Here is a 24,589-nt window from a genome sequence, read left to right as displayed (position 1 = left end):
CCTTATCAAAAGCCTTACTGAAATCAAGGTAAACAGTGTCCACAGCAATCCCCTGATCTAGCAAGCTAGTAACTTTCTCAAACAAAAAAAAAGAGATAAGATTTGTCTGACATGACTTGTTCTTAAGAAAGCCATGCTGTCTCTTAGTAATTACAGCCATCCGCTCTAGCTGCCCAATGCCTGCAAGCTGTTAGAAAATGTCCTTGAACTTTTTGAGCCATCAGGACACAGTATATGTAACACTTGAAAAAATAGAGAGACAAGTTTTTGAAATAATACCACTGAAGATTTAAATTGAAAACGGGGAATAGAATTATATTATTTATCCAGAATCCGTTTTGGTGGTTATATTATATTTTGTTTAACATTTTAAAAATCCTTTAAATAAAAAAAGAGAATTTAGGATAGCCAAGTGGCCAGAGTTTTCTGCTTGGTTTTTGGGCTAATCATCTGACCAGCCTTCTCAGCACAGCTATGGATATCAAGCTGACAGGCTGGTAATTACCCGGATCCTCCTTTTCCCACTTCTTGAAGATAGGGACAACATTTGCCCATCTATAATCTTCCGGCACTTCATCTGTTCTGCAAGAATTGTAAGAAATAATGGACAGAGGCTAAGAAATTACATTTGTAAGTTCTTTAAGTACATTGGATGCAATTCATCTGGCCCGTTTCATTTAAAGAAACTAGGTGTTTACAGACTACTCCTACAGTGATCCTAGGCTACAACACCCATCCCTCATCACATGAAATGATTTTGCTATGGTGATTCCCCTAAGAGTAGGTATTGAGCAATTCAGCCCTCTCTTCATCACCTGTTACAAAGTCACTTTCCGGGCCCTGCAATGGTCCTAAAGGTAAAGGTATCCCCTGTGCAAGCACCGGGTCATGTCTGATCCTTGGGGTGATGCCCTCCAGCGTTTTCATGGCAGACTCAATACGGGGTGGTTTGCCAGTGCCTTCCCCAGTCATTACCGTTTACCCCCCAGCAAGCTGGGTACTCATTTTACCGACCTCGGAAGGATGGAAGGCTGTCAACCTTGAGCCGGCTGCTGGGATTGAACTCCCAGCCTCATGGGCAGAGCTTCAGGCAGCATGTCTGCTGCCTTGCCACTCTGTGCCACAAGAGGCTCATATAATGGTCCTACTACATCCCTATTCTTTTTCTTACTTTGAATATAACTAAAGAACCCTTTCTTGTTGTTTTTAGGATTTCTTGCACATCTGATCTCGTCAGTTCTTGGCTGGCCTTGGTTATTATTTGGAAGGGAGACCCCCCCCCCCAAGGAAACCTTGCTCATGATTGGGATAGAGTTGCCAACTGACAAAGAAAACAAAAGCACTTCTTGGCCTGCTCTTACACCTTTAACAGTAACTAGATTGGAAGAACCTGGCAAGCGAAACATGAGCCCCTGCAAAAAGCACCACAGTTAGGACCTATGATGCAAAGCTTTCCCTCTCGGCCCTCCCTTCAATATCAGCTGGTGCTTCCTCTATACCTCTTTCCATGTCAGAAAATCAGAGTTCAGTTTTGTCCAGGTTTCATACAGCTACGATATTTTGCTCAAAAACAAGGCAACTGTCATTCCCTCCAAGACAATACTTCAGAAAAGCCCCTTAAGAAAAGCGAGCATCAACTCTAAAGATGGCTTCTCCTTTTTCTTCTCAGAAAGAACCTTTATCTAAACATAAAAGGAAGTTGTTTTCCTATGGAATGGGCCTCATGAAATCCAGCTTTTATTTTCTATGAATTATTTTCCTTCCAACTGGTCTGAGTGCTTTGCTTTGCTAACAACTGTTTTCTCCACAGATGCAAGCAGGTTTGTTTTTTAAAGTACATACTTTTTGTTCCATATTTTAAAGATCAGCATGGAGACAGTTGCTTGCAAGTTTCTAATGAATTTTCCCCCTTTAAAATCAAGTGGGCTCAAGTGCACAATGGCCCAAACCAATCTATGAGCTCCGCTGGCAAAATATTTATAACCACTTCGGGAAGCTATTTATACTTCCACAATGCAAAAGGTACTTACGTCTCTTCAGAGTCTACCACATGTAATGCTCAGATGTTTTTCATCTGAGAGGCATCCTTTATGCAAGTGATTCACGCAGCATAGGAAGTGGGGGAAACCATTTAAAAATAGAGTGTGTGTATCCTATCCATCATAGCTCCTGAATTTGAATTGCAAACACAGGAAATGCAAAAAGAAGCTTTAAGTGGTACTGATGAGCGTGGTCCCAGTCCTCCCCCCATCTCGTTAATCTTAGTATTTCTTGGTTACCAGTTCTTTATTTTACCACCGACGTGGGTCTTTTGTTCCACAATCAGGTGATTCTTGTTGTTTTAATGTGTTGTGCTTGAAAAGCTGGGAGAAAGAAATAGTTTTTTAAAAAAAATTATGTATGCATGTTTATTTTGAGTGCACAGTATATGCGCACACATTAACTGAGTTACTTGGCTATAAATGCAACTGATAGGAATGAAGAGGTGGTTCTCGGGGAACTTAATTTAAAATGGGTCTTTACTTTTTTTTTGTTGTGATTTCACTGATCAGTTTTGGTACTCGTTAGAGAGTCAGTTTCCCCCAGCTGTAAAATGGAACTTTTTCATGCCATATGCTCTAAACCAGGGGTAGTCAACCTGTGGTCCTCCAGATGTCCATGGACTACAATTCCCATGAGCCCTTGCCAGCAAATGCTGGCAGGGGCTCATGGGAATTGTAGTCCATGGACATCTGGAGGACCACAGGTTGACTACCCCTACTTTAAACAAATCTAGCTTGTTTGGGTCTGTTAAATGAAACAAACAGTGCTTATTCAACCATCCATGGACTTTGCAGAGCAGGACTTTCCCCTCCTGCAATACACTGAGCCCTTCCCCCATTTTGTTCCTAGGGGGCAGAACCTGCATAGGGGGAAAAGTGGAGGTCAACAGTGGGAGAAGAGAATGAGCAAAAATCAGTCTGTTCTGCAAATGGGAAGTCATTCCTTCAGAGGCACAGCATAGTTAAACGCATGCCAATGTCTTCTATCATTGTTTCTAAACATCACTTTAAGTGAGTCAAGAGGTTTTTGCTATCGGTTCCCCTTTCCTACCCCCCCATCATGCCTCCCCCACTGGAATATGACAGCTACTCATGAGGTGTGGGCACCCTTTAGATTTATTAGAAGCATAATACTTTGGAAATACGGAAGAGGAGAATAATGATGCAGCTGTCCCCAACGTCTCTTGCTTCCCTCTGCATGTCCAAGGCCTGAATCATCCGGGTAAATGGAGCCAGTGGAAGCAACATCCAGCTGGATATCAGCAGGCAGGCCATCCAGAGGCCAAACAGTGGGGGGGGAAGCTTAATCAGCTATTCAACCTGACTCCGAGGCCAACACCACTGCAGGTAGCTGACCGGATAAAAGAAATAACTTCTTTGCTCTGTAAGGTCTCTGGATTCACGTGGTTTCTCCATGTGCATCTATCTGCAATCTATCTAGGATTAGCATCCCAGGCTGACAGCTCTGGCCGGTGAGTAGACAGCCCCCCCCCCCCAAGGAAATCAATTGGAGGGACTATTTGTTTTATGGTTACTAGCTCTGAGTTGGGAAATACTCGATTGGAGGGAGAAGCCGGGAAAGGGAGGGGAGGAACCTCAGCAGCATACAATACCATAAAGTTCACCTTCCAAGAGCGATTTTCTCCAGGAGAACAAATATATGTAGCCTGGAGATCAACTGTAAAAGCTCCATGCCCCACCTAGAAGTTGGCAAAGTTACTTTATGAGGAATAAGGCACTCCTAAAGCCACGGCTGTTCCAAGTGGGCAAGGATGTCCACACAGGGGGATAGTCCCTGAAAATATATTGCAGATTACACCCCAAATTGCCAGTTTTCTTCCTTAATTATCAGATTAAAAACATAGGGAGGTGCCAGGGCTCAGTAGGAGCAGATTTCTTGCATGCAAAAAGTCCCAAGTTTCGATCCTTGGCATTCCCACATTGAAAAAAGGATCAGGAAGTAGGAGTATGAACAACTTCTGCATGGCAGCAATATCCTGCCCAGCTTTCAGTATATAACTACTGGAAAGCCCTCACAAATAGTGAGGAGATCGGGCAAAATAATCATTAATCTAAAAAAAATATATTATTACTAGCAAGATAGCCCATTGCAATCCGGAATGAAATGGGCGCTAGGACCCAGGGGACACCAGCAGGCGCAGATCTCTCTCTCTCTCTCTCTCTCCCCATCACAGCAGGAGCCATAGGAGGTAATCAGGGCTGTTTGTAGCAGGGAATGAGGGCTCGTTTGGCCGGCTCTCTCTGTCTCTGTCTCTCCCTCGCAGCAGGAGCCATAGCAGGTAAACTGGGCTGGTTTGCGGTTTGGCAGGGCTCTCTGTGTCTCTCCCTCACAAGATGGCTCCTGCAGCACCTGAGAGCAAAGTGGCTAGTGTCCAGGGAGGGAGGGCAGGAGCTGTAGGTGCAGGGCCAATCAGGGTGCGGCCAGCTTTGCACCCTGATTGGCCCTATCCCAACTTGGATGGCCCTAAGGCTGTTTCACAAATATTAAGAGGAACAATGGATAAGGATTGTTACCTGCCTTGAGCTCCATAGGAAGGGTGGAATATAAAAATAAAGTTTATTTATTTGTTATTTATGCCCTGCTTTTTCCTACCTGAAGAAGTCTCAAAGCAGCTTACAATCACCTTTCCTTCTTCTCTCCACAACAGGCACCCAGTGAGGTAGGTGGGGCTGAAAGAACTCTGAAAAAACTGTCTCTGGCCCAAGGTCACCTAGCTGGCATCATGTGGAGGAGGAGTGGGGAAATAAACCTGGTTCTCCAGATTACAGTACCCCACTCTTAAACACTATACCATGCTGTAAGAATATGCCATCCTGACTTTGGGTATTCTGCTCCCTAAATTGAAAGGTGACATTCATCTGGATGTTTATATGTGTGTGTGTGTGTATGCATATATCATATCATATATATATATATATATATATATATCATATATTACCGGGAGTAATATATATATTATTTAGTAAATCTACAGTGCAATCCTATGCAGAGTTTCCCCTCCATTCAAGTGCAGTAAAGTTACACCCTTCCAATGAATTTAGAAGGTTGTAGCTGCTTAGGATGGTGCTCTAATTTTACTGTTTTTTGGGGGGAGGAGGTTGTACTCTGCAGAGCAGCCTGCATTCGGAAGAGTAACGGGGGATACAGCTTAATTAATTACATAGTAATTACGCCAAAGCACTGTATTTTATTTGACATGAGTCAGCCAGCTAGCTCAGCTGGAAGTAAGAAGAAATAGCACGGATAATTTCCCTTCAGTGTCTCGTGGTAGCGAGGCAATTAGCTGCACCAGTGCCGTAACATATTTCCCCACGAACAGGCAGCCAAATTACACACTGATTTACAATGCTGCCAGGCCCAAGGGGTGCCACAGGCTGTGAGCCAGCAAAGGCAAGCCCCCTCCCCCTTTCTAGAACAACATAAGCCCCTGGAAAGTAATCCAACAGTTGAACTGGACTGTGGCAATCAGATGTGGGCCAGTCTCTGGCTCTGCTTAGTTCAAAGAACGAACAACACGAACCCCGGCTCAATAGGTTTGCCCTGTTGTTGGTTGCCCCCCAAAAGGCTGTGGATCCAAACATATTAGAATCTATTATTGCTGCTAGGTTCAACTCAGATGAGCACCGAATAGTCAGATGTTTTAAAAATGCAGTGCTTGTTTAGAACAGGCTTTCTTGATGGAAGGAGGAGGAGGAGAGGGAGGAGGAGGAGGAGGAGGAGGAGTTGGTTCTTATATGCCACATTTCTCTATGTGAAAGAGTCTCAAAGTGGCTAACATTCGCCTTCCCCTGAGTTGTGAGGGCCCTGGAAGGGTTTCCCGAGTCGGTAGGAGTTTTTTAAAAAAATGATAAACATTTATCAAGTGATAGGACCATATATGGTCCTGTTGACCTGCCTCTCTCTCCAAAAGGCCAATGAAATGGATGGGGTGGGAAGGGGAGGGGCTCCAGTTGGGCATGTACCCAGCAATGCTTCCCAACCATGTTCTGCATGATGGTACCACTTCTGCGGTTTCTTGAAGCCCACAGAATGTTTCAGGGGTTTTCTTAATGGTAAAAAAGTTGAGAAAGGCTGGTTTAGCAGAACAACGTTTGAGTCCAGGAGCACCTTTAAGACCCACAAAGTTTTATGCTGGGCATAATTATGTGATTTGTGTCTGTTTTGACTGTGGCTGCCTGCCAAGCACAGCAGTGCTGTGTAAGAACATGCTTTCCTGAAGAGCCAATTGCAATGGGCTGCCCTGTGAGGAAAGGACGGGGGAAAGGAGGGCTGCCAGTTCTGTGATGGGAAATACCTGGAAATTTGGGATTGGAGCCTGGGGAGGGCAGGGTCTGGGGAGGGGAGGGGCTCCAATGGGGTATAATGCCATAGAGGCTACCTTCCAAAGCGGCCCTTTTCCCCAGATGAACTGATCTCTGTTGCCTGGAGAGTAGGTGTAATCTCAGGAGGTCTCCAGCCATGACCTGGAGGTTGGCACGCCTAGGGTAAAGCAACCTGATGAACAGTCACCAAAGGTCTGGGGTGCCAGTCTCCAGGTGATCTCTTGTAAGCACAACTCATATCTAGACTACAGCGATCAGGTCCCCTGTAGAAAATGGATGCTGCAGAGAGTAGACTCTGTGGCCCTGTACCCCCGAGGTCCCTTTCCTCTTCAGGCTCCTCCCCAAAATCTCCAGGAGTTTCCCAACCTGGAGCTGGCAACCTTACTCCCCATCCTCCGCCAGTGGCCAGGGGGCTCCAGTGGCCCCATCCTCCGCTAGTTGACCAACAGATGAACAGTTAATGAAATCCAATCCGTGCTTGTGGCTGACAAACAGGGCAGAAAGCCAAAACAGTGGTCTTCTGAGCATCCCTAAATCTGATGCGAAGCTCACTGGGTGAACCAGGGCCAGTGACTCACTCTTAGGCCTGTGTGTGCAGAAAAGGCCATAGCCTTGCTGGGTTGTTGTGAGAATAACATGGGGGGGAGACAGCCATGTATGTCACCTATGCTCCTTGGAGAAAGGGTAGCCTAAAAATGTGATTAAGAGATGGCAATGGTACAAAGCAGGTCACACGCTTGTGGATATACCGGCTGAAGCTGCCCTCCTTGACAAAACGATATAATAGTCAAAGCTCAGTGATCGCATGGGCTGTTCAAGCTCCCAGCAGAGAAAACTTTGCTTTGGATCCTGCTCTCCAGACTACTGGGGATATGGCTGGCCATAAGACAGGCATGTAAACCACCGTAAGTCCAGCCAACCAGTCATGTATGGGTGGAATTGTCACCTGGGGGCATATAGCTTTTCCGCTTATGTTGCTGAAGAAAAGATGGGGATTGCCCACAGCTGTGGAGCACGCACAGAATCATAAAATCTTAGAGTTGGAAGGGGCCATTCAGACCATCAAATCCCACCCCCGGCTCAGTTCATGATCAGCCTAAATCCTAGAAGCAAGCTAGAAAGTTGATAATCTCATCCTCTGTGCTTTCATTCATTCATTCATTCATTCATTTTATATGCCACCCCTTGCTATAACATCTCGCGGTGTACATAGAACCAGTAAACTTGGAGACATACATCAAACTGTTTTCTAACAGTGTAAAAACAGATCAAATAAAATACACCTGACAATCATGATATCAACATCAAAAGCATAATTTAGAAACATTGAAACTGTAACTACAGAAATTTGGGTCCCTCTTCCATTTCTGACATGCTTTTTGTAGGTCCATTTTGGCACCAGTAGGAGGGAGAGCGGTTAGAGTTACTCCGAACAGTCTTGTATTCCACTTCTGTGCCTCAGAAATCCCATTCAGACAGATCTCACATGTATACATAGAAATATATGTGACTTATGCATGACCTGGAGTAATGCATTTTCCCAGGAACCACGCAATGTCAACAAATGCCTTTGCATGTTTGGGTTTATGCATGAAGGTTCTGTTCAATGGTAGGCTGCATTCAACGAATGCAAAGTGTGTCCAGTGGGGCAATCCCAATCATGTTCTCCATGCATGCATGTGAAAAGGGCAAATGTCTTTGCTCCGGGTAGCCATAAAGCTCCTGTGGGCCGTCTGATCTGGGAGCGGCAGCATATGGATGGATGGATGGATGGATGGATGGATGGATGGATGGATGGATGGATGGATGGATGGATGGATGGGAGAGAGAGAGAGAGAGAGAGAGAGAGAGAGACACAGACAGACAGACAGACAGACAGACAGACAGACAGACAGACAGACAGACAGACAGACAGAAAGAAAGAAAGAAAGAAAGAAAGAAAGAAAGAAAGAAAGAAAGAAAGAAAGAAAGAAGTTTCTTCAAGTACGGAAGGAGAGACCTGTGGTTATCCATACTTAGCCAAAGCCACACTCCAGAGAGGAACTGCCACAAAAAATTTTTTTGAAATCCACTGCCTAAATTTTACTTGCTTGCTACTGTCATAGAATCAAATTCCTGCATTTGATGTGACAGAAGGAAATGAGCTCATTACGAGCTTGATGTCCCAGAGAAAATAATACTGGAAAGACAAAGTTCAGCAGTTCCTGAATAAGGCCTCCTGCAATTGCCAATCTGCATGCTTCTGAGATGGCAAAAGGCAACACCAGCTATTCCCCCCACCCAAGGACAAGATTATCCTCAGACTCAAAACGCTGAGCACCCGGCAGACATAATCTAGGACATGGGAGCTGGTGCCATGAGCACATATGTCAGCATGGAATCTCGGATGGCCCGAATACCTTCTCCTAAAGACTGGCTGATCTAAGCAAGAGACAGCAACACCTTATGGCAGGGGTAGTCAACCTGTGGTCCTCCAGATGCTCATGGTCCTCCAGATGCTCATGGACTACAATTCCCTACATGGACTACAACACTGGCAGGGGCTCGTGGGAATTGTAGTCCATGAGCATCTGGAGGACCACAGGTTGACTACCCCTGCCTTATGGGACCTACATTTAGGAATTAGGTGGGAAAGACCAGTGAGTACAGAAAGTTCTATTGTGAGCAAATGGCAACAAAATGTGCAGAAAGGGAAAGCAGCGAAGTACGTAATAAGGAAGTAAAACAAATGGAGCGGTCAATTAAAGAGGTACGCGGCAACTGGAGACTGTCACACAGAATGTCTGTCGGAGCTTTTGAGTCTCAAAGGTTTCCATGTTGATTCTGCCACTGGAATTACAAATAGCTGAATTGTGCTCCTGATCCAAGACACCACCACTCCTTCTCCCTCCCCTTCCCATAACTCTCGGCCTTTTTTGACAGGGGTGATCAAACATCACAAAACACCTGCAACAAATGCAACAAATCCAAAGTACACCATCAACAAACATCACTGCGTTTTATTTTGGTTATTTTTGTACATTTTTATCCTACCTTTCTCCCCAGTGGGGACCACAAACAAGCTTACGTTACTCTCCTCTGTTTCATCCTCACAACAGCCCTGTGAGGTAGGCTAGGCTGAGAGTGACTGGCCCAGGGTCACCCACCATACTTCTGTGGCGGGGGGACGGCTCAAACCTGGGGTTTCCAGATCTTAGTCTGTCACTTTAAAAGCTACACCCTGCTGGATCTCATGACTTTGGAAAACCGCCTGAATATTAGCTTTGTGGCAACAACTGATCAGCCCATTAGTAGAAAGTCATATAAATTTTTGGCGAAGTCCGATCAGACAACATGAGACAAGTGAAACTGGTGGTTGAGAAAAGGCTGTCATCGTTCAAGTGGGGGAAACTGGGAATATGCAGTTTCCCCCCTGAGTCCCTTTGGTGATGTGTCCCACAAGAGAAGTGTGTAAAGGCAAAGCAAAGCTGGTCTGCAGGGTGCTACAAACTGCAGGGTGCTACACAAACTGCAGGGTGCTACAAACTGCAGGGTGCTACACAACCTGCAGGGTGCTACAAACTGCAAGGTTCTACACAAACTGCAGGGTGCTACACAAACTGCAGGGTGCTGCAAACTGCACTCTCTGCACATTTCGTTTTTGGGGTATTAACTTTTAAAGAAGCCAAACTCCAACCATCTGCAGGGTGCTACAGACTGCAGGGTGCTACACAAACTGCAGGGTGCTGCAAACTGCACTCTCTGCACATTTCGTTTTTGGGGTATTCACTTTTAAAGAAGCCAAACTCCAACCCACTTCCCTGATCTGTTAAGCAAATGCATTTCTGTTTTCCTTGAGTGTGAGGGATGCATTTTTTAGAAATGACGGCGGTAGAGTCATCGTTGAAGAACGCGTCCCCTGCAACCAAGGAAAACAGAAACCGCTTACTGCCTAAACAGATGGGAAATGTTTTGGATTCATCGCCAGCCAGTAGGGTGTAAGGCTAGGCCAGCTCCCAGGCTTGGACTTTGCCAGATGGGTGTGACGTGATGATGAAGGCAGAATGACCAAACCTGAACCACTGGAGATTTGGAAACTGATGCTTTGCTGGGACAGGACCCCTGGGGCTCATTCACACACCTAACATTCCTACAAGGAAGCAATACAGTGATGGAAATGGTGAAGGAAGGGGAATTTCACAGCCCATGAGTCTGGATGACTAAAGACTCCTGCTAGGAAATTGTATGTACCGAACATTTGTTACAGACACAGGCCTAACAACAGGTTCAGGGGTCTGCGGACCTAGGCCCTTTGGGGTAAAAGCCCAGCCAGGTTTTAAACTGAATTAATCCCAAGAGGCTTTTAGTTGTGAAAGTAAACACTGGCCATTCCCTTATTATGGCAGGAGGCATTCTTGCCAGTGTTATGCATACTCAGAGACAGGGTGGTGTAGTGGTAAGGGCGGTGGATTCTAATCTGGAGAACTGGGTCTGCTTCCCCACTCCTCCACGTGTAGCCAGCTGGGTAATCTTGGGCCAGTCACAGTTCTCTTGGAGCTCTCTCAGTCCCACCGACCTCACAAGGTGTCTGTTGTGGGGAAAGGAAGGGAAGGTGATTCTGACTGAGACAAGGTACAAAAAAGCGGGATAAAAAAAAACACCCAGCTCTTATTCTTTATATCACTACCATCTCTCTGTTTGTTGATTTTGCAGGGTTTTTATAATCTTAAAGAAAAAAAACCTGGCAAACCTGTTTAACCAGAGGAGACAATGGGTTGAGCAATTTTAAAAATACCAGCTACTCATTCAAGACCGAGCACGATGGCAACATTAGGAACAATGAAGGGTTCTTATTTATCATGCTTGATAGCACAAAACGCTTGCCCTTTTAACAAAAGATGGACAAAGGAAATGGGCTTGCAGCTGTGGTAATCATTACCGCGGCGCTAGAGGAAGGGGGAAGAGTTTGCAGCTACATTCAGAACTCGCGTCGTGCAGTCTGCATGACCACAGCGGCTTCCCTTGCTGTAGGGTCTGAAGCAAGCAAGCCGCAGTCAATTTCGGAGCAGAGAAAGGGAGCAAAGCAGGTTTCACTTTGAAAGGCCACCCCACATCATGGCCCTGGAGCTGATCTTTCCTGATGAGAGTTCAGAGGGATTATTCCTCTTACGTCATACTCGCATAAAACTCCAGTTCATAATGTTGAACAGGAGCGGAAAACATTCAACTAACCCGAATTTTACAGAAAGCTAGATCCCTGCCTCTTGGCTTCAGCAGGTTCACATTTCAGGGACAACCCCCTATTACAGTGGTCCGCAACCTTCTGGCTGCCGTGGACCACTGCTCCGGAGTGAGGGGAGAGGGTGGCCTGGGGCCCCACGCACGCGCGGCAGTCCACGCAGGCGCGTTTGCGCCGCCGCCATGCAGGCGGCCACGGCTCCCTCTCCCGGCCCCTCCGGGCCACCAGCAACTCGGCCGCCAAAGCGGCCGATTAGCTTGCGGCTCGGCAAGCTTCTCTTCTCCCCCCTCCCGAAACAAGAAGCTTGCCGGGCTGCGAGCTAATCGGCCGCTTCTCACTTCGGGGGGGGGGGCAGGAAGAGGGAGCTGCGGCCCGGCGCCACGGCCTTCGCGGCCCGTCACCGGGCCGTGGCCCGCGGGTTGGGGACCACTGCCCTATTATTTAAATCAACTGGAGAAACTGAGCACATTTGTATTCTACCGTACTCTAGTCCCCAAAAGTTTATGGCAGAATAAAAACTCAAGCACTTGTTGAGAGTTATTTCCCCAGTTTTGGTGCTCCACATGGAGTACCCTGTGCAAAGGGGATGGCAAAAGGGGGAGGGGCGGGGAGGGCTCCCTCCTAACGCTATTTTGTCACAGGAAAACGGGGTCGGGAGGGGAACCCTTTCTCTATCCGCAGCAGCATTCAGAGCATCTGGGCTCTCCTTCATTTTTAACAGCCATGGCCACAGCTGCTTCTAACTTAACTCTTTAGAAGTCTACATGTCTAGTTTGGACCTTCTTCTATGGATAATAACAGAGTTCTCTTGCAAAACTAAGATGCCACTATGAGTTTTCTTTGTGTTTCATTCTTACTTTGTGCTTAGCAATCTCTGTTAATTTTCTCCTTTTTAAGCAAAATAAACAGTGCATAGCTATAGTGTATAATGTATTCAGGGTGCATGGTTCTGCGTGCTGAATTTGCTTATAAACTGTGTCCAAATGCAAGCCGTGGAGCCAATTTGTGTTTTACTGTTGACACAAACTAAAAGAAGAAGAAAGAAAGGATTAAGGGCCAGCTTTTAAACACCAAAATGCAAAGCCTTTAGTATAACAGTTTATTCATGTTATTTCTTCTGTTGGGATTATGGCTGCCAGTTCCAGAATGAGAAATTCCTGGAGATTTGGGAGTGAAACCTGGGAAGGGGGGGGGGAATCCTAGTGCGATATGATGGTTTTTCACTACCCAAAGAAGCCTCAAAGCAACTTACAATCACCTTCCTTTCCTCTCCCCACAATAGGCACCCTGTGAGGTAGGTGGGGGTGAGAGAGCTCTGAGAGAACTGTGGATGCCCAAGATGGCTGCATGTGGAGGGGTGGGGGAATCAAACCAGGTTCTCCAGATTAGACACCGCTCTTAGCCACGACACCATGGATCAGGAAGCAGGTGATAAGAAAAATCTACACCAAGTGCCAGCTTGGTGTAGTGGTTAGGAGTGCGGACTTCTAATCTGGCATGCCGGGTTTGATTCCCTGCTCCCCCACATGCAGCCAGCTGGGTGACCTTGGGCTTGCCACAGCACTGATAAAACTGATCTGACCGAGCAGTGATATCAGGGCTCTCTCAGCCTCACCCACCCCACAGGGTGTCTGTTGTGAGGAGAGGAAAGGGAAAGTGATTGTAAGCCGCTTTGAGACTCCTTCGGTTAAGCAGCATATAAGAACCAACTCTTCTTCTTCTTCTTCTTCTTTTATGCCTGACAACAAGGTGAGCAGCTCCCCATCAGACTGGACCACACTGACCAATCGTCTGACTCCGCATAAGGCAGCTTCATACGTGTTCTTACAAGAACAGAGGCACACAATTGCTGTTCCAGGCTAAGACTGTCTCAGATTTCCCCCTGGTAAAGCTCACTACTTAGGCTTTGATCTTCTGTGAAGAAAACAGGCAGCAAAAGGCCTTAAATGGTTTCTCTTGAAGGCCAGTCAAAAGTTCCAGGCATGCCCATATACGGACAAGGCTTACAGCACACATATTATCTAGGAACGGAAGATACTAAGGCCACATGCCATAAGAAGTCTGTGATTTGAACAAGTCCATGGTCTTAGTGTTACAGTTCAGTCCTTGCTTTTTCCGCAGTCACTGGAACAAGGCCCTCCAGCAGGCTTTTCCCTCGCCCAAAGCACCTTCCTGCCTTTGATGCTCTGAACAATTCAGCAGTAAAATCAACAAACTGTTTCCCCACCAGAATCTGATGCAGGGACCATCTGCTTTTGGTGTTGTTTCCAGACACGGGATTTAACCTGAATGGCAAACTGTGAAACAGGACTCCTTTACTTAATATCTGAGAATCATCCATGGGCTTCAGCCTGCTTTTCTGTCTACGCCGCAAGGAAACAGAGAGCTCCTGTACATTTCAAATTGGAAGGAAGAGGGAAGTTTGGTAGACAAAACTTGTCCTGCATCAATGAGAAAAACTTGCTGCTTTTCTAGGCGACTAGGAAAGATAAAGGAACGCTGCGTCTCCCTTTGGATCGTCCAGTCCCTTTTGTCTTTCTCTTTAAAAAAACCCATAAACGAAAAGACTCTGCAACAAGACGAATGCTAGGACCCAACCCACTAAATTGGATTCTGTACATACGATTTTTTTGTCACTAGAGCAAACTCCACTTTTCCCATTCTGTTTGCCTCAAGACTGACAGACACACGCCTATTCACTACTCATGCAGTGCGGTACAGATGACAAGTACCTTTGCAGTATGATGTCCTGTTCAGTCATAGAAGTCACCGCTTAACAAATGCGTGCATGCGAAGGAGCCTTCCCTTTCATCTCTCCACAACAGACACCCTGTGAGGTGGGTGAGGCTGAGAGAGCCCTGAGATTACTGAAGAAGAAGAGTTGGTTCTTATATGCCGCTTTTCACTACCCAAAGGAGTCTCAAAGCTGCTTACAGTCGCCTTCCCATTCCTCTCCCCACAACAGACACCCTGTGAGGTGGGTGAGGCTGAGAGAGCCCTGATATCACTGCTCGGTCAGAACAGCTTTATTAGTGCTGTGGCGAGCCCAAGGTCACCAAGCTGGCTGCATGTGAGGGAGAAGCAGGGAATCAAACCCGGCTCAGCAGATTAAAAGCCGTCGCTCTTAACCAGTACACCAAGCTGGCTCTCTACCACTGTGAGAGGTACAAAACAACGGCCTTGTTCGGATGCTTCTGTGTTGCGGGCACATTTATGCACTTCAGGGCAGCTCATTTAATTGCAAGTGGCCATCACTTGGGACTTTTTCCTGTCACTAATAAACATGAATTTCTAGCTGTCCTTCCCTATTAATCTGAGCAGTCAGAGCAAAGGGGAGCTGTTGTTAATCCCTAAATGCAAAGATGTTGGGCCTGAAATCTAAACCCAGTTGTACTTGCCTGCTTGTGAGATAGAAGAGTATCTTACTGACTGGAGAAGTCTGGATCTTACTGGAATTGACAAGCCTCATTGAGAGGTGTGGGAAAAAGCTCCACCGGACATTTTTGAGAATGTTAAGGGTTACATTAAACAAGCATACGTGGCAGAATTTCTGAAATGATCATTGTTTCTGTCAAAACGAATACCCTCCAAATGCTTGTATAGTCGGGGGGGGGGTTGCAAATGGAAAACAGAAGCTTGGGCCCATTCTGCAGACATAGGATAATGCACTTTCAGTGTGTTTTAGCAGCTGGATTTTCCTGTGCAGAACAGGAAAATCTACTTGAAAGTGCATTGAAAGTGCATTATTTGTTGTGTGCAGAATAGGCCTTGATTTGCTGATGTGGAGCTTTTTCCCATCAAACTATAAAAACCCCCAAAGAACTAACTGCAACGTGTCTTGTAGTACATGGGACACTGGTGGTGGAAGGGGCCATCAAGTCACAACTGACTGATAGAGACCTTGCAGGGTTTTCAAGGCAAGAGACCTCCAGAGGTGGTTTTCCATTGCCTGCCCCCATGCTTTGTTGTTGTTATGTGCGAAGTCGTGTCCGACCCATCGCGACCCCATGGACAATGATCCTCCAGGTCTTCCTGTCCTCTACCATTCCCCGGAGTCCATTTAAGTTTGCACCTACTGCTACAGTGACTACATCCAGCCACCTCATTCTCTGACATCGCTTCTTCTTTTGCCCTCAGTCGCTCCCAGCATTAGGCTCTTCTCCAGGGAGTCCTTCTTTCTCGTGAGGTGGCCAAAGTATTTGAGTTTCATCTTCAGGATCTGGCCTTCTAAGGAGCAGTCAGGGCTGATATCCTCTAGGACTGACCGGTTTGTTCACCTTGCAGTCCAAGGGACTCGCAAGAGTCTTCTCCAGCACCAGAGTCCAAAAGCCTCAATTCTTTGATGCTCGGCCTTCCTTATGGTCCAACTTTCACAGCCATACATTGCAACTGGGAAGACCAAAGCCTTGACTAGACACACTTTCGTTGGCAGGATGATGCCTCTATGACCCTGGTATTGTTTGGAGGTTTCCTATTCAAATACTATCCAGGGACAACCCTGCTTAGCTTCTGAGATCTGGCAAGATGGGACTAGCCTGGGACATCCAGGTCAGAGTGCCTAGACGTTGACTCATGATAAAACTGAGACATACTCCAGAATTCATGAGGTTAATCTGAATTAAGGAAACACTGGGATATTACAAAATGGAAGATGTATGTCTCAAACCAACAGGTGTTTTGGATACCACCGAATGAAAATCCCTCACATTTTTGTAGTTGGGTTAAAATGAACAATGTTGGTCTACTGCACTACAGACCCCCCCCCCTTTTTAAGGCAGTGCACAGACATTCGTTTTTCGGATAGTGAGGGACAGTTGTACTGCCTGTTTTGAAAGCACAATAGAAAGGCTCAGAGCCTGTGGATAACAATGGGATGAATGTGCAAACCACAAAGAACCGTGCATCTGTCATACCGCCTTCCATTCTCTGAAAAAGTTAATGCCCATCTCCAATACAAAATGACAGTGTAGCACTCCTAGTTGAAAATGCTCCTTGTTATCGCTTTCATTTGTGAATAGAATCATAGAATCATAGAGTTGGAAGGGGCCATACAGGCCATCTAGTCCAACCCCCTGCTCATAACAATAATCTCATAACAATGTGCTGAACAATATACACCCAGATTCCCATCCTGCACACAGCCGGGTTGTTTAGTGCTCATTGAAGCCCAAGGGGATTTCAGCCTGGTGTAGAATTAAGAACATAAAGCCCTGCTAGATCAGCCAGTGGTCCATGGCCTCTGAACTTGGATGTTCCCTTTAGTCACCATGGCTAATAGCCACCGATTAATGTATCTTTCATGAATCTGCCTAGTCCCCTTTTAAAGCCATCTACACGGTGTGTACCCAGCTTGCTGGGGGGGGGGGGGTAAACGGTAATGACTGGGGAAGGCACTGGCAAACCACCCCGTATTGAGTCTGCCATGAAAACGTTAGAGGGCCTCACCCCAAGGGTCAGACATGACTCGGTGCTTGCACAAGGGATACCTTTACCTTTACACGGTGTGCAGTTCTGGAGGCCTCGCTTTAAAAACATGGACAAAACTGAGAGAGTTCAGAAGAAAGCAACGAGACTGATCCAGGGCCTGGGGATCAAGCCCTCTGAGGAAAGGCTGAGGGATTTGGGAACACTCAGCCTTGAGAAGAGGAGGTTGAGAGGGGACATGATTTCTCTGTTTATTTGAAAGGTTGTCACTTGGAAGAGGGCAGGAATGGTTTCTGTTGGCAGCAGAGGACAGGACTCAGAGTAACGGGCTTGAACTACATGGAGAATGATATCACTTAGATATCAGGAGGAAAAATCACAGACTCGTTCAGCAGTAGAATTGACTGCCTAAGGAGGTAGTGAGCTCCCCCTCACTCACAGTATTCCAGCAGCAGCTGGATACTTATTCTGGATGCTTTAGGCTTTGAGCAGAAGGTTGGACTACATGGCCTGTATGGCCCCTTCCAACTCATGATTCTATAATTCTTACAAGCCATAGCCGTAATTGTCAACATGGGTAAAATAATACCTGTGGGTTTTTTTGTAAGTCACTTTGAGACTCCTTTGAGTTGTGAAAAATGGGGTATAAAAACCAATTCTACTTCTGAGGCTGCAGTTTCCCCCAGATAACTGATTTCTATAGTCTAGAGATGAGTTGTAATTCCTGGAGATCGCTAGGCCTTACCTGGAGGTTGGCAACTGTAGACTATGCTTATGATCGCACTGTTAATACTAAAACATACAGAAACTTGCAGCATGAACACACCACAAATCAAAAATTTTTAATAGCAGCATGAAGCAGATGAATATAAAGATCTAAAAGCCTACCTATAAAAATAGGAATTTACTATAGGACAGATATATAAAAACATTTATTTTTTTCTGCTTTTAACACTGTTTATTATTGTCATGCTTAAATCAGGTGTAAGTCCCCTTCACTCCAGTTGCTACTGCTGTGATGTTCAGGTAGCCGTGACCTGTCTTAAGCACTTTTTTCTGGAATGGTGACCAACCAATACTTTCAGTAACTTAAGAAATACACAAATGTTATTTCCATTTTTGAAACTTAACCTTGAATTTATCAGAAATCAGGCCTTTGAAACTACCTGTTGATTTTGCTCGTTTTCTGCTGAAACCCAAGTTCCATTCCCTTTTGGTCATCTCAACACAGGTTTTTCTACTGTATGCTGTGCTGAGGTATCTGGATACCTTCAGAGTTCGCAGAGTGCGGAAGACAGATAAGAAACCCTTGCATTGTCTGTCATGCTGTTTTTTCCCACTTGGTTTATAAAGGTGATGTCATTTTCCTATGATTGTTTTCAGTAGGAAACAGGAACTCCTTTTAGTTTGTTTTTTAGTGGGGTTGATAAGCCTAATTTCGGTTTGACATGACCTCCTCAAAGCCCCAAGAGTGATTTTTTGCCCTTTCATTAACAATTTCCTCCCACCACTTGCTTCTAGCAAGCAACCTAGAATTCTCTGTCTATCCACGACAATCACTTAAACATCTTCAATCTGTCCATCTTAAGGCGAGAATCCTTAAAAAGAAGCACAAGGGCTGCTTTAAAAATAATTTGTATAAGTGATTCTTTTTAAAAAAATGCACTTGACTTCCTTACTCATTCTGACACTAGTTTAGCAAACCACATTGTGGTTCCTGAGCTACTTTCATATTTAATTCCTTCACAGTTCCTGGTTTTCATGGGGATCTCACATTGTGACGGTTACAAACACATCTCGGTTCTGTGGGAAGTCCTATCATTCATTTGAGTGACTCCTTGGAAAGACAGAACCATCACCCCATTAGTTTAGTCATCCCCTTCCCCCATGCTTCCTTTTCTCCCTTTCCCCTTCCTTTTCTCCTCCCCCCCCCAAAAAAAAAGCCCTTCTCTTCAACTCCTTGGAAGCACTTAGGGAACAAGAAACACTGCATTTGGCCAGTAATACCTGTAAATATTATGGAGCCTCTTGTGGCGCAGAGTGGTAAGGCAGCAGACATGCAGTCTGAAAGCTCTGCCCATGAGGCTGGGAGTTCAATCCCAGCAGCCGGCTCAAGGTTGACTCAGCCTTCCATCCTTCCGAGGTCAGTAAAATGAGTACCAAGCTTGCTGGGGGGTAAATGGTAATGACTGGGGAAGGCACTGGCAAACCACCCCGTATTGAGTCTGCCATGAAAACACTAGAAGGCATCACCCCAGTTCTTGCACAGGTGATACCTTTACCTTTTACCTGTAAATATTACAACAGCTGCTGCCTGAAGTTATGTGGGCAGGGTATTTATATGCCACTTTTGCCATTCAAAATGGTTAAGGCAACTTATGCATAATACCAAAAGACAGCAGTAGAGAATACCGTTAAAAAATCTTTGAAACTTATCTTTTAAACAAAATTTAGCTATACACAAGTGAGGGGCCAGCATAAGTGAGGGGACCACGTGCAATTTCAAAGATATTACACAGAGTAGGAGCCACTGCCAAGAAGGTGCCTGTAGGTGGTCATCTCGAAACATTATTGTGACTTCCTATGGCAGAGTCTCCCTGGCTAACCTCAATACAAAGGCAGATATGACTAACTGGAAATAGTCCTTCAGATGTACCACTGCCAACCTGTAAGTCAGCCAGTGGGGTGTAGTGGTTAAGAGCAGCGGACTCTAGTCTGGAGAACCAGGTTTGATTCCTCAATCCTCCTCCACATGCAGCCAGCTAGGTGACAATGGCCAATCACAGTTCTCTTACAGGTGTTCTCTCTGAGCAGTTGTCTCAGCCCTACCTACCTCACATGGTGTCTGTTGCAGGGAGAGGAAGGGAAAGGTGTTTGTAAGACCCTTCCAACTCTATGATTCTAAGCTGCTCTGGGATTCCTTTGGGTAGTGAAAAGGGGACTCTTCTCTTACTTCACTAAAGGGGCCACCAAGAGCTGGCAATCAGCTCACCCACTGCCTCCTCTTGCACCATGGCGAATTGGTGTAGCACTTCAACATGAACCTTCCCTGTATATATGATCCCATTGACCCTTTTTTCCTCCTCCTAAAATGGCCAGTTGGGCCTGGAGGGGGTGGGAAGGGGAGGGGCTCCGAGTGGGCTATACTTCCCAACAACACTCTGCACGACCGTGCCACTTCTGCGGTTTCTCTAAGCCTGAAGAATGTTTCGGGGGTTTCTCAACAGTAAAAAGTTGAGAAAGGCTTATCTAACCACTGCTCCACCCTGGCCATGACTAGCATTTGAATGTCATCACAAATGCTGTCTATTAAGCCCAGGAACAGGATGTCAGTGGTATAAAATATATGCAATAAGTTCTCAGTGTCAGACTCAAGCTTGACCTTTCCATCTTTCTCAACCAGATGATATTTCCAAGCAGTCTTATAAAGCAGGGGTAGTCAACCTGTGGTCCTCCAGATGTCCATGGACTACAGTTCCCATGAGCCCCTGCCAGCAAATGGAAGTTGTAATCCATGGACATCTGGAGAACTCCAGATTGACTACCCTTGTTATAAAGCACTTACATGTAGACTGTGCTTTTGGCCCTTGCTAGACATTCCAAGACAGATGTGACTGTGGTCAGGTCCACATTCTCCAGAAACAGACACAATTAGTACACCAAAATCAAAAGCCAAAACGGGGTCTGGATAATTCTATGTCAATTTCAATGTCCTGTTTTACTACTCAAGAACTTTCCTAGAGATTGTGAGCCTACGGGACAATTTATATGCTGTACATGTAACCATTGATGGATAGACAAAGTGAACAGCCATTTAAAAAGTTTAGCCACTGAAGAAGACACAATTGAAAACAGGACATTGAAATTGACATAGAATTATCCAGACCCTGTTTTGGCTTTTGATTTTGGCTTTGATTTGGTTTTTACACATGAATGGCTGATATAAAAGCCTTTACAAAGTTAAGTTTTTAAATTTTGAAATATCATAAAAATACAACTTTGAATTAAAAAAGAAGACATAAGCCGTTACACGTCGAATATTTCTTTGCTCTATTTGTGATTCAACTGGCCTTCGCTCACTTCTTTTAACAATTAGTACATGAGCGTAAGTTGATAACATGCACTCCCAAGTTGAGGTATCCCCTTGTAAACTCACTGTCTTTGTTGGCCACAGAAAGGTGGAACTTGGTTTAGGATGGCATTGCAACAATCTTTATCACCTGAACAAGGCTGGTCCAGGTTGGGGAGGGGGTTAAGAATGCATATGCAGCAAACAGAAATACTGATTTGAGGATTGCATTCATGTGGATTGGTGATGTCCCTGACAGAAGCCAATAGGCACTCACATACTTCTCCTCCCCCACCCCAGTCTTAATGGCTCCTGGAACTTGCAGAGCCCCTTCTTCCACAAACCACCCCAACGGATGGGGAAAACATTTGCCTAGAGAACTAAAAATATTCCATGTGCTTTCCTGCCCCTCTCAAACTTCCACATCCTGCCAAATGCTCTACTTCAGAGAAGGTGATACCCCCCCAAGATGCTTCCATACTGGAGAGGACAGGCAGGGGGCAGAAGGGCAAGATCTCAGCTAACCCCTGTCAGCAACTGATTATCTATTGGGCCATTATTCTCTTCATATGGCATATTTATTGTATGCCGAATGTCTCCCATGCACTTCAGTCTCAAGTGAACACAAACAAATCCAAATGGCTGTTTTTCCCCTCTTTATCTCTTGAATCCGCTCTCCATTTTCATTATGCTGTAGGTTGATTTACACTCTCACACTTTGCCTGTAGGTATGGCCTGATTCCTTCCATCCCACCATACTGTATCTGAGGAAGTGTGTGTGTGCGTGCACACGGAAGCTCACACCTTGAATAAAACTTCGTTGGTCGTGAAGGCGCCCCTGCCTGGACTCTCCATTTGCTCTCCGCGTCCCTGCATTGGCGACCTAGAACCGGAACTTTCTCACTGACCCTGCTCTCCGGCCTTATCCGCAGCCGGGGTGCGGAAGGAAACGCGACAGGTCCAGCCGCAGAGCCAAACCGGGGCGAGAGAGCGAGCAAGCCTCACCTGCGCAATGCACAGGCGCCCCGCGGCTGCTCGAGAGCAGAGGCACGAAAGGGGCGGGAGGGGGACTCCTGCTGCCCTTGCAAGCCCAGCCAGGCGCGCGGCTGGCAAAACCCGCGCCGGCCCTTCCCTGCCCTTGCAGAGACGCACGACCGCGATTGGGAAAACGGGCGGCTTTCTGCCCGGATTCCCCGCCCTGCTTCGCTGGCCGGCAGCTTTCCGCCTTTTCCACCAACTTTCGTCGAGGCGTTTATTTAGCGCCGGGCTGGAGGCGAGGCGTGCATGAGAAGCGCGGCGAGAGAACTTGTCCCCAGCGAGCAAAAAGAGGCGGGAGTGAGGTGGGGTGGAGGGGAGACAAGCACCTTTTACCTCAGGAAAGTGGAGCCAGAGAGAGAGAAAGGGAGAGAGAGTTGCTGCTGTCGGCGGACTCACCCAGCTCCCTGCTTTGCCTCGCCTGTCTTCATCATCGCCGCGAGTTTGCCGGGGCTCCCTCAAGGCTCCCTCCTGCCGGAGCGCGCCCCCTTGGCATTTCCTGGCGGGGCTTCCCCTCCCGAAATGCGGCCGCTCCGCACGACCGCGCCCCCAGCCCCACCAACAACCCCGCACCCGCGCGCGCTCTCTGTGCCCTGCCCTCGCCGGCGGCGGCGGCCGTGAGGAATGAACTTTCTGAGCGCCAGAAGCGCGGCGAGGCGAGCCTCCCTCTTTTGCTACTTCCTGTACTGAGGCGGCCAGGGGCTTTCAGGAAGAGGCAGGCCTTGGTGGTCAAGGGCGGTGGGGTGTTGCGCTTCCCTCGACCAGGGACTGCTGAGGCAGGGACTGGCCTGGGGCGGCCCTCGCGCCCTCGAAGCCCCGGACGCAGCCAGCCAGGCAAGGCGGGAAGGGATCGGGGCCCTGCAGGTACCTCCTGGGGCCGAGGCAGCTGGAGCGCGGGGCGCACGGGAAGGGGCTTTCTGCAGCCGCCCGCGAATTCCAGAGGCGTGCGTCTTCGTGTTGGAGGGAGTAACTGGAACCAGATGCAGGCTGGAAACCTTCAGGCAGCTTGCGAGAGGACCTGCAGGAGGGAAGCGGCTTGCCAGAGAAACGCAGAGCCTGAAGGGTCCTGGCCTGGCTGCTACATGGATTGTTTTTGCACGTGTAGAAAGGTGTTTTAAAAAAATGGAGTCCAATAGCACCTTTAATACCAACAAAGGTGTCCAAAAGTATTGGGTCTTACCTTTAAGGCCACTTGCAGTCCTGACCTTGTGTACCTAAGGGTCCCTCTCTCTGTCTGTGTCCCCCGAAGAGCTCTTCACTCTGCAAATACCAGAGTCCCTAGCCCCAAGGAAAGATGGATGGCCTCAACTGGTCATTCCTGGCACCTGCTTGGTGGCATGAGCTCCCAGAGGTGATCCAGACCCTGACAGCTGGCACAGTTCCACAGGGTGTGTACGATCGAGCTCTTTTGCCAAGCTTTTGCTTGGGGCCAGTAATCCTATAACATCAAATGCCCCCCCCCCAATGAAGAACACCCCATGAAAACATCAATATCTATATTGACGCTGGTGATGGTTATGGAATGCGGTTTTAAATATTTTTATGTCTTAATTTTTAGAAGAGTTGGTTCTTAATTGCCACTTTTCTCTACCAGAAGGAGTCTCAAAGTGACTTACAATTGCCTTCCCTTTCCTCTCCCCACAACAGACACCCTGTGAGGTGGGTGAGGCTGAGAAAGCCCTGTTATTCCTGCTCGGTCAGAACAGCTTTATCAGTGCGGCAAGCCCAAGGTCACCCAGCTAGCTGCATGTGGAGGAGGAGCAGGGAATCAACCCCAGCTCGCCAGATTAGAAGTCCACTACACCAAAACTGGCTCCCTTTATTTATATTTTTATTCCTTGCTGTTGTACACTGCCCTGAGCCGGTTATCGGGAGGCCATATATATATAAATTAAATAAATGAAAACTTAAATAAAAAACTTAAAAAAACTATACCTGTCTACAGTATTACTGGGTGCGTACCATGTTTGTGTGTTAAGAGCCATCAAGCCGCTTCGGACTTGTGGTGACCCTGTGATGTATTATCCTCCCACACCTCTTGCAGCCTGAGGGTCGTGGCTTCCCTGCTTGAGTCCATCCAACTCATGTTGAGTCTTCCCCTTTCCCTGTTGCCTTCTATTTCCCCTAGCATAATTATCATTGTAGCGTTTTCAAGGGAAGAGACAATCCGGCCTTCTCATGCTGAAGAGGAAGCTGAAATCGCATTGCCCTCGTACAATAGCCATCTGAAACTACTTTGCGTGGCAACTGCCACCTGAGGCCAACTGTACATGTGCAATAGCCATCAACGTTAGCACTCTCTTTTGGAAAAGCTTGCAACAGCACTGTGACTCCTCCTTGAAGGGAACAATTCAAAGCATCGTCCAGTTCCTTCAATCCAGAGCAGTATCTATTGTGGCTAGTGTTGCCGCGGTTCAAGCTTGAGGCGGGAGACCGTAACCGACCAATGCACAGCTC

At 46.8% G+C, this 24,589-nt stretch overlaps 1 protein-coding gene across 1 annotated transcript in view; it reads right to left on the bottom strand.

Moving 5' to 3' along the window:
* RIN3 (Ras and Rab interactor 3) overlaps positions 1 to 22,972 on the bottom strand; it is an 88,193-nt gene extending 65,221 nt beyond the window's left edge. Inside the window, exon 1 of the mRNA XM_077323530.1 lies at positions 22,532 to 22,972. Within this exon, the coding sequence (XP_077179645.1) occupies positions 22,532 to 22,566 (35 nt within the window). The 5' untranslated portion in view covers positions 22,567 to 22,972. The remainder of the gene's footprint in view (positions 1 to 22,531) is intronic.
* Positions 22,973 to 24,589: the final 1,617 nt, after the last annotated feature.

The sequence above is a fragment of the Paroedura picta genome, chromosome 2 (genome assembly GCF_049243985.1).
Source record: "Paroedura picta isolate Pp20150507F chromosome 2, Ppicta_v3.0, whole genome shotgun sequence".
In the NCBI taxonomy this organism is placed as follows: Eukaryota; Metazoa; Chordata; class Lepidosauria; order Squamata; family Gekkonidae; genus Paroedura; species Paroedura picta.
The sequence above is the reverse complement of the archived record's forward strand: the minus strand, read 5'-3'. Positions and strand labels throughout refer to the sequence as shown.